The following is a 14314-nucleotide window of genomic DNA, read 5'->3' as shown; positions in this document are numbered from 1 at the left end:
CAGTGCTGAAAGTAGAACCCGGGAGGGTTCTTGGTGCAGTGACTTTGACGCATTTCAATCGGAGCCCTTCAGAACGATTGCAAACATCAAAAAATAATATTGTATTTCATTTGAAGTGCCATTGATCAAGCTCACCCCGGCACTGTCTTCTGAGTCGTGTTACTGGTGGAAAGCATGTCAATCAATAAGGGAAGCAGCTGGCTGGTAGAAGCCGTTGAAGGGGAGGCAGGAATTTTGAGCTCCAGATGAGGAAGACAATGTAAAAGCAGGGCTTGCTAACTGAGATTACCTAACCTACTGTGGTAGCAGATGTTTTAAAATAAAAATAGGTCTGTGTGACAGAGCTCGAATAACACTTGGTGTTAGATCTCCCTCCCGACCTGAGAGCATGCTAGATAAAGGGAACAGAGTACCCTGGACTAAAAGGCATGACACTCTATTCCCGCGGGTAGGTGGAAGTCGGCTGGCTAGAAAAGGGGCGGATCTATGGTACCCAGACTCAATGACCCGGATGGGAAATGGCGTGGCATCAGCGGATAGGAGGAGCGGATGCGCTCGTTAACCAACAGGTCATGAGCGAGGGTATAAAGTAGGGGCATAGCAAAGTAATCTGTTCCTTTTGTAAATGGTTAGAATACAACCTAAAAGGATACCTTGCAACAAGTAAAAGAAACTGAGTGTTTGTTAAGTCTGTCTTGTAACACTTCATTGTCTGTTTCAAGATTACTAAACACGATCCGGAGCTGCATCTACAGGCCAGCATCAAACCCAGACACCAGCACTTCACTTTTCACTAGAAACTGTCTTTGCACCACAGGCACTTAATTTACGCACCCTAGGAACTGTGTGTGTGTTTTGTGCGGGTGATAGGAACTGGACTTTTGGCTGCGGATCAAACCTGTGGGATCTTACAGACTGAAATGATACACGCTGCTCTATTCACTTCCATCATTTATTATTTACAGGTGTTTGCCATAAGGACATTGTAATCATTTCTTTAAACACCCTTATGAGCTAAATCATTATAAAGCACGATCACTTTCTATCAAAGTTACAGACGCGTTTCATATGATTCATAGCTCGAGGTGTGGAAAAATAAAATAAAAGCAATCAAGACTCCATCACAAAAGCTCGACAGACGTGTCTCTCGGGTTCCTCAGTAAAGCCACTGTTTAATTTCTATCGATTTCTTTAAATAACTGTGAGAAGTAAAAACATAACCATGAAGTCAGAAGGTCACGCCTTTGAGTTTTTAGAGAGATGAACAAATAAGGGGGGCACTGCGGCACTGTAATCGATATTCATCAAATTATTATTTTCTATCAAGTGACATAAAAATCGAGAAATTTTATTTTTCAAGCAGGTCGTAGGGCTAAAAAGGGAGGTTTTTCGATCCACGTCCTTTACCTTTAAATAAAAACTCATCACTTTGAGAGAAAGTTTTTTTTTTTTTTTTATTAGACTAGATAGCAGCAGTCGCCCACACAATAATCACACTCCCACGCTGTCGAGGGCAAAGCGGGAGCAAGTTACATTCCTACTTTGTGGCATACAAAGCAAGATAACCCTTACAGAAAAGGTAGAACAATCTTGATCCCTTTATAATCCTGGTGTCTCACCCTTAAGAAAGCAGAGCAGAACCATTAGCAGATGACAGCATTACCAGCAGGTCAACACCATGGATCTGGAACCAATATTCCAGAAAGTTTGGATATGGTAGTGCACTGTCTGGTATTGCTATGACCTGGAATGGGTTTGCACTATTTATTTGTTCATACCATTGTCATATCAAAATATGAAAATGTTATCACTGTGATACCATCTCTTAAAATGGAACAGATTCATAGCTATAAAAACACCCTGTTTCTTCACAGCAGAAGCAATCACAGTGATCAGAGAAGCAATCCACTGGACTCCCTCAATCTGAGCCATTCTGTGGGGTGAAGATATGCTTTAGGGGTCCATAATACCGCCACGAGGCCAAGTACCCTGATCTAGCCTCCACCCCCCCCCCCCCCCCAAAGGTTCCATAAATGCATCCATTTTCAGGAATTTGTGATCCACACAATAGATTTCGAAACCCCTTGATAAGAAGATACAGTGGAGGTGGTTGTTAAGCTCAATGATGACTGTATCAGGAATTGCTATCAATCACAAAGAGTGCTGTTGTCTTTTAGACTTTAAAGCTATGTTCAGTGCACACACAAGATGTGCTGGAGTTTTAATCAAATCTTAACGCGTTGTGTTGATTTCTCATGATTTCTAATGCTCTGTACAATGGTCGCGACACGGTAGCACACTGTCTCTGCCAACACCATGTGCCCATTCGTTCAAGCCTGGAATGTATTAGAACGTTGCATTAGTGTCGCTGTGCTGCATTGAAAAGCTGCACCATTGCAGATCATTTGGTGAAGGGGTTTCAGATCGTTCTGGAAACTGGGTGGACTCATCCTTCTGCTGTATAGCTGTGAGCTTTCCTTTTCCCAGCCACTTATCAGCAAGCAGCTCAACACAGCCCCACAGCCTTCTACCTGCCAGCACAGTAATTAACAACTTACACTAACGAGCTAGTCAGAAACACCTTTCTTTACAAGCACTTATTAATATGTGACTTTTTACACTAGCAAGGCTGTGGAATTCCACTTTCCTTGCACCCAGTCTTCTCTCAGGATCTTCACTGGCAGATGGTTCTGGCCTGCAGGCAATGGGGCAGCTATAATGGGACCAGGCTGCCACATAGAATTGTACCCCATTGGATATTTTGTGGGGTCCAAGCTCAGTGTCTTCGGTGGTTCATCAGTCATTCACTAGACAGGCACTACACAGTATGTCAGAGGTGTCAGTCTCTGCTTGAGAGAGGCCCAGTACTGAATGGCAGGTAGGGGGTGTTCATGTCAGGACTGAGGTGCTCCAAATTCTTACAGTACTTAACAGCAGCCTGAGCACGTAATTAAAAACAAATTAATTCATTTAAATTTCCATTTATAACAAGACCAGCTACAAACTGTGCAAGGACACAGACACCCTGCTCTCTCACACACACACAACTCAAAACCAAGCAGCATTCAAGTCTTATCATTGAGGAAGGGAGACCTCTGCTGGCGGAAGTGAAAAACTACAAGATTTAAAATAATATGTCATGCAGTCATTCTGCTACAAGATTCCCTCCAAAAAAAAACAATTGGAGCTTCGGTTTCATCTACCTATCAGTTACTACCTGCTTTCTGTGCTACCCTGCAGAAACAGACAGTGAAGGGAGAAAAATAAACGGCAAGCAAGAGAAACTACTAATAAGCACAGCAGACTTCAAAGAATCTGGAGGGAATAATTGCTGTAACCACGGCAACAGAACTAGGGCAGCAGTGTATGCAGAATTCTCTTTTCACACGCTGGTGCTGTGCGCAAAACTAAACAATATCAGCCACACAAGAGAACGATCATTCAATAAGGCTTGTCTGTTTTTCTACACAAACGTTTTTACATGCTGGGTAGTGAAGCATATCATGTTCTAATGCTCACTGCTTCCCTTCACAAATGTCTTCAAAGGAAATACAGTAGTAGGTAGGACACACTTCTTTGTGGCTACGGTATGGGATGGGTTACCTGTTGCATCATTGGGGTCCGTAAGATCCGGTTTGACAAAGAGAGATCAGCCAGTTCCTAGGAACTGGGCTAGCACCAATGGACAGAATGGCTTCCTTTTGTTTCATTTTTTATGTTTGAAGTTCTTGTGGCCCAATGGTACTACAAGGGCAGCTGAAACGGGATATCATTGCTAGAATTGTGGCACATTGGTCTCATATTTCAACATGCAACATAATGGAAAAAAAAAAAAAACAACAATCTGCACTAGCTGACAGTCCATTGCAGTGCCATGGTTCCATATCAGTAAGTACCAATAGCAGCAAGGATGCTGGTATGAGCACACCTCAAAGCATGCCCGTTTTTGTAAACATCATGCTAGTCTCCCCATGCAAAACCTCTTTGTGAACATAAATGAACATAAACATCTAATTGTGATCAGACTGTCACTGTGTTTCTTTAAAGCACAGCTTACGTTAGCAACTGAATAATAGTTATTTAAAAGGACACTCTAGCGATAGTAACTTCACCTGCGTAACCTGAACACGCAGTTGGATCTTATTTCTTCAAAAAAATGAACATATCTTCTATTTGAATCAACCAGAGAACTGAAAAACCAGTTGCATCCCAAGTGTTTTTTTAGATGTAAAAATGTAAGCATGACACAGACACAGTGCCTTCACAGCCCCAAGACTGATGCACTTCCCTCTCAAGTGGAGAAGCGCTTCTCTGGGTACATGTGCAAATACAAGTGTGACATGCAGACAGGTGGACTGGGTGCCTCCACGCTAGGGATGTCACGGTATAATGTCATTTCTGTTTTTGTAATCCGGTTTTAAATGGCTATTTAAAGAAATACACTCAAGTCAAGTAATTTAACAATATACCTTTAAATTTAAAGTTTTAAAACAAATACAACACACAAGTTCTATCACGCACTACCTAACTGGAAGAAGTGTTCACTCCAGCTCACACAGGCTCAGCAAAATAATGCTGCTTTTTTATTTCAAATTACCGTGGAGAAACACCAAAATATTAACATTTTTCTGGGCTCAGTTTGGAAAGGTAGGGGGTAAGGATGTGACCACTGCAACCGAGTACCCTCTTTATCAGTTTCGACGGCATCCCATTAGTTAAGAAAAGCAAAGTGTTACCTCGCAATAGCCAATCCAGTGCGTTTCAAGACGTGCCCGTTCACTAATCTCTCAGCAGAGTGCAAAGCTTCATGATGAGACGATGGCGCCTGCAAATAGTTTTTTTTGTTTGTTTGTTTGACTGCACGTTAACAACAACAAATACAAAGGAAAGAAGAATAGTTAAGTTTGGTATGACACCATTGCAAAGTTAAACGGCATCTAAGGGATTTTTTTTTTTTTTTTTTTTTTTTAAATGGGAATTAATTTTTGAAACCAAAAGCCCTACAACACTATCAACTCGAAGCGACGGCAACATCTTTACAATACCGTTTAAAATATAGATAATACAAATGCATGTAGCATCTTAGACAGTTATATAGTAGTGAATAGACTTTTTGATTCTCTGCATGGGTGTGTGCTTACTGCGTCCCTCTTGACCGAAACGATATATAAATAGCTACTGTTACCTCTTTGGTTTGGTAAATTAATAGGAAGCCAGTGATGAATTTACAGTGCTTGTTCTTGCCGATATTTGAGTATTTGTGTTTCATTTACTGACAACCATGTTTTCTAGTGATCATTGTTTAGTAGGGCAGTTTAGATTAAATATTACGTCATTTATTTAATAACCTACTTGACTAATCTGTTTACCGTAAAGCCAGTATACCGTGACACCCCATTCCCTACTCCACGCACCCTCATATTCTGATACTCCAATCAGTTTTGCTAAATAATGTCCTTAGCAAGTTTTAGCACATTATGAGATATATACATATACATAGATATACATAGATATTAAAAGCACATGGATAGTTCTTTGTTAGCAGCTACAAGTTGTTAGGTCTTTGCAAGATTTAAAATTCTGACAGCTGCAGTATCTGGAATCTGCCTCTTCACTCTACGAAGATAAATGGACAGGGAGGTAACTGGGAGGAATGAACTGACTATGTGTTTGATTCTCTTGCTTAATCTTATTATCCATCCCCAGCTCAATGCAGCATCCTGTGCTCTAATTGTTTTACACACGGTGCTGAGGCTGCAGTTTGCAACACGGGTCGGCTTTCCAAGAAGCACTTTCTCAGAAGCACTTTCACTTTCACTTTCTCAGGAATCATACAGGCAGAGAACTGCAGTTGCAGGTTTCCTCCAAAGTAATATAGATAGAGCCCTATAGCACTGGAAGTGATCAGGATCAGCAAGAAGCAAACTTAAAACACTTAATTTATAACATTGTACTTGAAAAATGTACAACACAGCAGAAATGGGTTTAAAGTCTTGATTAGCATGCCTTGCAATTACTAACAACAAAAAAGAATTACTAAACATCTCAACAATAATGAGTCCCTTTGTCTAAACATGTCAACTGCCTGCCATTTTCTGTATGACTTATTCCGATATGATGAGAGTTCCAGAAAAAAAGAAAAATGTGCTCTGTGGCTATCTTTAAAAACCTGTTTTTTAGCTGTAATCTGGGTAAGGTTTCTAACAATGGGTAGGTGTGTGTGTGTATATATATATATATATATATATATATATATATATATATATATATATATATATATATATATATATATATTACATTGTACTGAAAACTAAACTGAAGGGTTAAACTATGAATAGATTCAAGTGCATGAAATGAAATGATGTGTAGGGCAGCCCTTATAAAAGTTTTCCCACTATCATTTTGCAGTTATTTTCCCCATTCTTTTGGTTATACAAGCATTTGCCCGTTTAATACTTATGCTTTACCATATTTCACTGTGATATAGTACACTTGTACTGCTGCGCTTTCACTATGGTAAACTTTTAAAGGGGGGTGCTGCTAACCAACACACATCTGATTTCTCTCGCTGCCTGCTCTGTGGAATCCCGGGCAGGCAAAATTGTAGAGCATGTTTTGGGCTCAGCAATTGGGGCGCTCAGTCGGTTACCCATTTATTTTTCAAAGGGCAGAAATCCTGTTTCAACACTGCACTCCTTTGAGAATTAACCCGTATCACATTAGTTCTTTAAGTGTAAAACCCAAGTCCTTTATTTATTATAACACTTCCAGCTACCGGTCTCCATCCTTCAGAAGCTGCTGAAAGTCTTCTGAGGAGGAATAATCCCACACAGCTTGAAAAAAGGTCTGAATGAAGGACACATGAATTGAATCATCTCCAGCATCAGTAAACAATACGGTAACAAAAGTGGAGATTGGCATTCCAGAAAAGTGGTTTAGCCCCCTTCCCCTCTCTCTGCCAGTCACAGCAATGTCTACAGAGGCCACGCCCTCACCGCCCACACACAGGGGCTCAGAGAGTGGATTTGGGTCCAGTGTTGACAGGAATGGCCCTCAGTTCAGTCCTCATGCACAGGTACTCCCCGATCACAGCCATCAGGGCCATGCACACCACGTTGACCAGCCACCAGGAGAGGGCGCCGGGGAAGCGAGCATTGTAGATCCAGCAGCCAATCAGGTGGAAGAAGTGGATCGTCACAGTGAAATCCAAGCACTTCTTCCCTCGACGCACAAAAAACCACAAGCCAAGAGCGCTGCGGTCAGGAGATCAAATAAAAAGACTGTTTAGAAACCAAGGCTTGAAGAAGCAGTTGTCAAAGGGAAACAGATGGTTCGAGGGCAGGGCATAGGTTCATTCCAGAAAAATATGCAACACTAAGTAATTTGAAAAACAAACAAAAGCAGGCACATAAGGGCAGAAACATCATTAACATACTGGTCTGCAGCTCCCTAGACCTTAATACAGTTCTGCAGTGTTGAACATCTGCTACAATCTTATGTAGAAACAAAATGCCCTGGATTTTTAGAGACACAGTCGCACTTACCATGTGAGCGAGTTCAGTATAAACGCCATCATTGACAGCCTGCCCTGAGGTGTGGAGAAGCCTAGAACCTACAAACACATTGATCCAAGATCATTACTTTCACACCGTGGAGGGACTTCAACACCGGGGAATGCCTGTAGCGCTGTCTGTATTTCACCTAAGATTTTGCAGTGTTGTGCCATAAATTAATTGGCTTAAATCCTGATCTTAGCTTTGTGCGGCAAGATTAGCACTGAAGCAGTATTTTGTAAGACTCTATACAGGTTATTAAGCTATACAATATTATATAATATTCCTCTAACTCAAATCTGTAACTTTATATCAACCACAGGACTATCAAACTTCAAATATGCAACACAAACCAGACCCCCTCTTGTTGGTCTGTTTTTCCCTTTGTACGCAAAAGGTACTAGATCTCAAAAGATATTCACTGTGGTATTATGCTTGTTTCAGTTAGCGACATTTGTGTAGTAACACAATTTGACACAAATGAAAAAAGGGGAAACAGAGGCTATTTCTGACAGCTGTCAGGACCTGCTTCACAGATTCACTTCAAAAGCAACAAGAGCCAGGTTTGTACCCAACTCTACACATACTGAATCATAGGTTCTGCTCCTATTGTGTGAACGTCGATTTACTAGATTTACATTTTTTTATAAGCCATTATTATACAAACACTAAACACGAGATGCTCCTGCAGATCTGGACTGCCTCTATCCGTGACCTACTTACATTGAATGCTGTGTGAAGGCGGGACAGATGGCAAGCATCATTTTTGTATTAATTGTTTTTCCATGGATGCATATAAAAGCATGTTTAAGTGAAAAACTAGCACACACTGTGCCAAATTAATGTGGATATACTAAAATCAATTCAACACGCTGTACTTCCTTGCAAGTAACAAATGTAAACTGCAACTTGCAGTCTGTACTGTCTTGATTTCTATTAACATATTTACATTGTACATTTTAATAGTAAAATAATGAGTCCCTGTACAAGTCCAAACTCAAACCAAAGCACTGTACAGCCCTGTGCATTTAATACTTTCAGTAAAAAATGAATGAACCGTAGGCTACAGTAGTCACACCACTAAACTGTTAGTGATTATGCAAAAGTACAAAGATACATCAAGGCACTACAGTCCTGTGTATTCATCTGATGAAGGAATAAATTAAATCACTTCCAAACCTGTTGGAGCCGGAGCCCGGGAAGGTGGGCATGTAGCAGACAACAGGCTCTTATTTGCTCCAACTGGCTTAAAATACCCAACCATTTTAAGGGATGCACATGTAACATGAGAGACCACACACATAACTAAATCATGCCTTGTATAGCGAGAATATAGATAGCTTGGATACCGGATTTAAAAAAGCCGGACAACATGTTAATGTGTAATCGTTTTTTAACTTTGTCAAAAGACCTGATTTGTATAGATATAAAGTTAGGTACAAACTTTGCCCCTCCTCACTTTCAAGGAAATCCATTAAAATGAAGTACTTAATGCAGATGTGCAGATGCTGTGATGGTGTTTCTGTGTAAAGTTACGGCTGCAGATCCCGAAGTACAAGGTTCTAGTTGGGGATTTATTTAGTTGTAGACTCTCCTCACCTCGTAACTGAAGATCTGATCGAGGGATCGGCTGTTCTGCACAAGGCTGTCAACTCCAGCCAGCCACAGCCCCAGGAAGCTGTAGTAGATACACTGCATCAGTATGATCTGGGACACAATCAGGACTGGGTCCCAAACATAGCTGCGAAAGTGGCCCACCATCCCCACATAAAGGGTGTGAGTTAACACGCTCACTCCAGAAAGAGCAGACAGCAAAGCAGCCAGGTGGGGGAGCTGTGGAGCCCTCTACTTCTCAGACCAGAAAATCAAGACTCTTCACTGCCCAGAAGCTGAAAAGAAAACAGAAGAACATTCATAGCTCTCTAGTTAAATCTAGGGTTACTCTTGATGCTGTGGCTCTCTGCAAACCCTACCCTTCACAAAGTGCACTTTTCTGGCCATCATCCTCCAACTTGCAAGAGCATCTCTCATGCTTTTGTAGCACTGGCTTCATAACTTTATACTGATTTACACGTGTGTGTAAAAATAGATATTTACAATCCTGAACATGGGCTAAGCACATGAATATGACATCTCAAACTACTTGTCATATTATGCACTTCTCTGCCTTGAGAATAGCAATTCAGGTGTAGAGGGTTGGGTTTTAAGAAAGCCACAGCTGAGGACTTTGAGATATTATTGGACTAGATAAGGACAAATACTTACCAGTACCAGTTTTATTTCATTAGACATCGCTCATATTTTTTACAAAGTGACACTATGACCATATTTATCTCAAAACGGACAGCTTTTAGTTTCTTGTTTATATATTTAAAAAATCTTCCCACTACTTGCAAGACAAGGTGGTTATAAAAGCAGGTGGAGATGCCTGAAATGTTTCAGGAGAGCAGGTTTCTAGATGTGTAAAATACAGTATGGACAGTGAGACAACACGTGTTAACAGTCACACGAAACAATAAGCAGATGCAACCGAGTGTTTAACCTGATGAACCGAGATGACTACGTCATGAACCGTCTTACTATACAGACATTCCCCTAAAATAATTTAAAACTGTGTTTTAATGTTTGTACCTACAAAAAGTGATTTTTTATTTCAATCTAGAAGGTCTGCACCCCCTTTCAAAATGTTCACCTTTTGTTGCCTTATAGCCTAGAATTAAAATGCATTAAAAATATTTTTCCCCCCATTTATCTGCACATCCTATTCCACAACTTCCAAGTGAAAAAAATATTCTAGAAATTTGTAGAAAATTAAAATAAAAAACTGAAATTGCTTGGTTGGATAAGTGTCCACCCCCCTTGTAATACCAATCCTAAATTATCTCAGGTGTAACCAATCACCTTCAAAATCACAACACCAAGTTAAGTGGCCTCCACCTGTGTTAAATTGTGGTGATTCACATGATTTCAGGATAAATTCAGCAGTTCCTGTAGGTTCCCTCTGCTGGGTAGTGCATTTCAAAGTAAAGACTCAACCATGAGCACCAAAGCGCTTTCAAAAGAACTCCGGGACAAAGCTGCTGAAAGGCACAGATCAGGCGATGGGTAGAAAAAATATCAAAAGGCCTTGAATATCCCTTGGAGCATGGTCAAGACGACTTAAGAAGTGGAAGGTGTCCAAGACCCTGCCTAGACCAGACCGTCCCTCCAAACTGATCAGAGGGGCTACCAAGAGGCCAATGGCAACTTTGCAAGATCTACAGGTTTTTATGGCCAAGACTGGTCAAAGTGTGCATGTGACAACAATATCCCAAGTGCTCCACAAATCTGGCCTGTATGGTAGGGTAGCAAGAAGGAAGCCATTACTCAAGAAAGCCCACCTTGAATCCCGTTTGAAGTATGCAAAAAAACACTCGGGCGATTCTGTAGCCATATGGCAAAAAGTTTTGTGGTCTGACGAAACTAAAATGGAACTTTTTGACCTAAATGCAAAGCGTTATGTTTGGTGCAAACCCAACACAGCACATCACCCAAAGAACACCATTCCTACTGTGAAGCATGGTGGTGGCAGCATCATGTTATGGGGATGATTCTCATCGGCAGGGACTGGGGCACTTGTCAAGACAGAAGAGAACATGAATGGAGCAAAATACAGAGAAATCCTTGAGGAAAACCTGCTGCCCTCTGGAAGAAAGCTGAAACTGGGATGGAAGTTCACCTTTCAGCATGACAACGACCCAAAGCACACAGCTAAAGTTACACTGGAGTGGCTAAGGATAAAAAAAGGTAAATGTCCTTGAGTGGCCCAGTCAGAGCCCCAACCTAAATCCAATCAAATGTGTGGCATGACTTGAAGATTGCTGTCCATCAACATTCCCCAAAGAACTTGACAGAGCTTGAACAGTTTTGTAAAGAAGAATGGTCAAATATTGCCAAATCTAGGTGTGCAAAGTTGGTAGAGACCTATCACAACAGACTCACAACTGTAATTGCTGGCAAAGGTGCGTCCACCAAGTATTAACTCAGGGGGGGGTGGAGACTTATCCAATTAAGATCTTTCAATTTTGTATTTTTAATATATATATTTTTTTCTCAACAAAAACTTTCGGCCCCTTAACAGTGTGGATTATGGTGTGCAAATAAGTGGAAAAAAAATCCTCATTTAAATGCATGAAACGCTGAGGCACTGACACAACAAAATGTGAAAAAAGTTCAAGGGGGTGCAGACTTTCTATCGGCACTGTATATAGTGCACATGACTTATGCAGACAGCGCAACAGTATACGCTAGTGAAGATTAGCCAGGTTCACAAAGTGTACAAACAGTGTCCCAGACGAGATATCTTCATTCAATACCCTATTTCCCTAGTTCTTCCTTTTGCTTACTGAATTACAATACAGACCACAATGAGCAGCAATGTCACAGCACATATCTCTTCCAATTAAAGCAACAGTAGCATAATATTGCACAAACCACCAAATAATTTTTTGCTGTAGTGTATTCAAAATAAAACACCTATCATATAGCAACCTAAATATTCTACATCTGTTTAATTCTAACAAATAATATTTATAAAATCATCTTAATACTGTAAATATTGTAATCTGGCCAAAACAACGTCAAGTACTGACATCAGATGAATCTAAGTCAGGTTACTTTGTTTATTCAAAAACCTGTAAACAATTCAAAACAAAGATAGCTGGTTGTACTTTTAATGGTCAGTGCAAACATTGACGTTACTCCATCCATTCACAGAAAGTCAACAGTAGATGTTTTACATTGAACTGCAGTCCAGAGTTAAAAAAAGAACTTTCCAATTCCAAGTATTGTGCCTTTTCTTATTAGTTACTGTGTTCTGCTTAACATTTAGTATGTCTTTATATTCATCTTATGTTAAATGACCTTTCTAATTTCAATGTTACCCAAGTTTGGATTACTTATTTTAGCACTTGCTGTATACGTTATTTTATTTCAGTTCACACATTCAAAGTTCGCAGGTGCCCTGCTCCCAGAAGCTGTTTCACTACTGGCTAGCAACAGCTGCAGAAGCTGCTGTGTACAGTCATTACAGAGGAACTCAAGCTGGAATCTGTTAACATTAGATAAAAAACAAGGCAATAAAATTAGTAACAATTTCTAACAGAATACGATTACCGTAGAATGTTGCTATTACAAGCATTGCATAATTAATTAGGGTCCTTAATATGCAAATAACGGGTTTAAGACTGACATAAAACTTGTTAAGCGTCAGAATTAAAAAAATAATAATAAAACAGAGACGCTTTTCTACTAGTATAATGTATAAGGCTTTTTTGTGTACTCAAATATGTAATATGTTATTCAAAAAGTTTATTTTCGTGTGCTCGACTACACCAGTGGTCCTAAAGTCGTGCCCGCGGCAGCTGTGATTAAATTATGGGTATTGAACACATTTCTGGCGGGTCGTGGCATGGGAAAATAAAGAAAGCTTTAAACACGTTTTCCAACAAAAGCGCCACACCAGTCTGTTGACAGCGCCGCTCGCTTATGCTGTTCTTGCATGTACGTGACTTTTTCTGAAATGCTTTTGTGATATGTACCGACCTTAAGTTTAACCAATACGAGAGACAAATATCTGCCAAGTTTTACGCAGCTGCCAATCATAAGCAAGCAGAGGCCGTTCACGGTATTCTGCATGAAAATTGAAGGCGAGCGAGTAATGGGAAAGTGACAGATCTGACAGCTGTCCAGTCATTCATGAGCTGAGGCGGGGTGTTAATATGTCAGGTAAGCACCGAATTTCGCCGACTATTATTGAGAAAAATAATACATTTCAGTATTTAGAATTACATTTTCTATTTCTATATATTTTTTTTTTTATTTCACCAGACAAGGGAAACACTGTAGTATATTTAGTTACGAATCCACTTTCCCTGAATGATTGTACTGGAGATGAGCGATCTTTAAAACAGCGTAGTGTTGACAAATTTGTCAAATTGAAACAAAGCGAGACGCTATCTATCCTCTTATTTTAGTTTATTCACGGTTATCTGTGTAAACATGCTATTTAAAAATATTTGCATTGCGTATTTTATGTAAATTATTTAAAAGTATAAGCGCAGCACGCACAATTACTGCCTGAGACTTTATCAGAGTGAGCCAAGAATAACTCCCGCTAAAAAAAAATATATATATATATATATATATATATATATATATATATATATATATATATATATATATATATATATATATAAAACACACACTGTGTATGTCGCGGGAAGGCAGTGTTTAAGATAAGATCCTCTGCAATGGTTACTGTAGGACCACTGGACTACACTGACCCATCCCTAATTAGGATTATTATAATTCACTTTTAGCATTGCTCTGACCATATAGTAACAGTTTGGTTGCGTGTTTGCTTGTGAAAAAAAAAAAATGAGTATCGTTTGTACACACACATTTTCAAATCTTGAATAGTATTTTCATTTTCTGACAAGCACTCAAACGTGTGCATGTTAAATGGCTGAAGTAACACATTGAAAGGCTTCGTTCAGCCGCTTTCTTTTGAGACGAGGGTTCTCTCTGGTTTCCATATACAGTTAGAAACATACTGAAAATAAAAACCATCATGAAAAAATATATAACTATATTGGGCCAGTAAAAACAGTAGCTCAGTGGCCCAAGGGGGCAATAGTTAAAAATCTAAACGTAGAATCTAAACGTAGAGCCCTGATATATATATCTATATATATATATATATATATATATATATATATATA

At 39.8% G+C, this 14314-nt stretch overlaps 2 protein-coding genes across 3 annotated transcripts in view; one reads left to right on the top strand and one right to left on the bottom strand.

The window, feature by feature from the left end:
- Positions 1–1103: 1103 nt before the first annotated feature.
- LOC121319208 (protein SYS1 homolog) overlaps positions 1104–14314 on the bottom strand; it is a 13532-nt gene continuing 321 nt past the window's right edge. The window contains exons 2-4 of the mRNA XM_041256409.1: positions 9153–9442; positions 7545–7612; positions 1104–7253 (exon numbers count right to left, since the gene is read on the bottom strand). Coding sequence (XP_041112343.1) covers positions 7013–7253; positions 7545–7612; positions 9153–9314 — 471 coding nt within the window. The 5' untranslated portion in view covers positions 9315–9442 and the 3' untranslated portion in view covers positions 1104–7012. The remainder of the gene's footprint in view (positions 7254–7544; positions 7613–9152; positions 9443–14314) is intronic.
- Positions 13286–14314, top strand: part of slc35c2 (solute carrier family 35 member C2) — a 15920-nt gene continuing 14891 nt past the window's right edge. For both annotated transcript variants that reach the window (XM_041256407.1, XM_041256406.1), the window contains exon 1: positions 13286–13319. The gene's annotated coding sequence lies outside the window, so the exon portion shown is untranslated. The remainder of the gene's footprint in view (positions 13320–14314) is intronic.

Source organism: Polyodon spathula, chromosome 8 (assembly GCF_017654505.1).
Source record: "Polyodon spathula isolate WHYD16114869_AA chromosome 8, ASM1765450v1, whole genome shotgun sequence".
In the NCBI taxonomy this organism is placed as follows: Eukaryota; Metazoa; Chordata; class Actinopteri; order Acipenseriformes; family Polyodontidae; genus Polyodon; species Polyodon spathula.
This window is presented reverse-complemented; position numbering and strand designations above follow the sequence as displayed.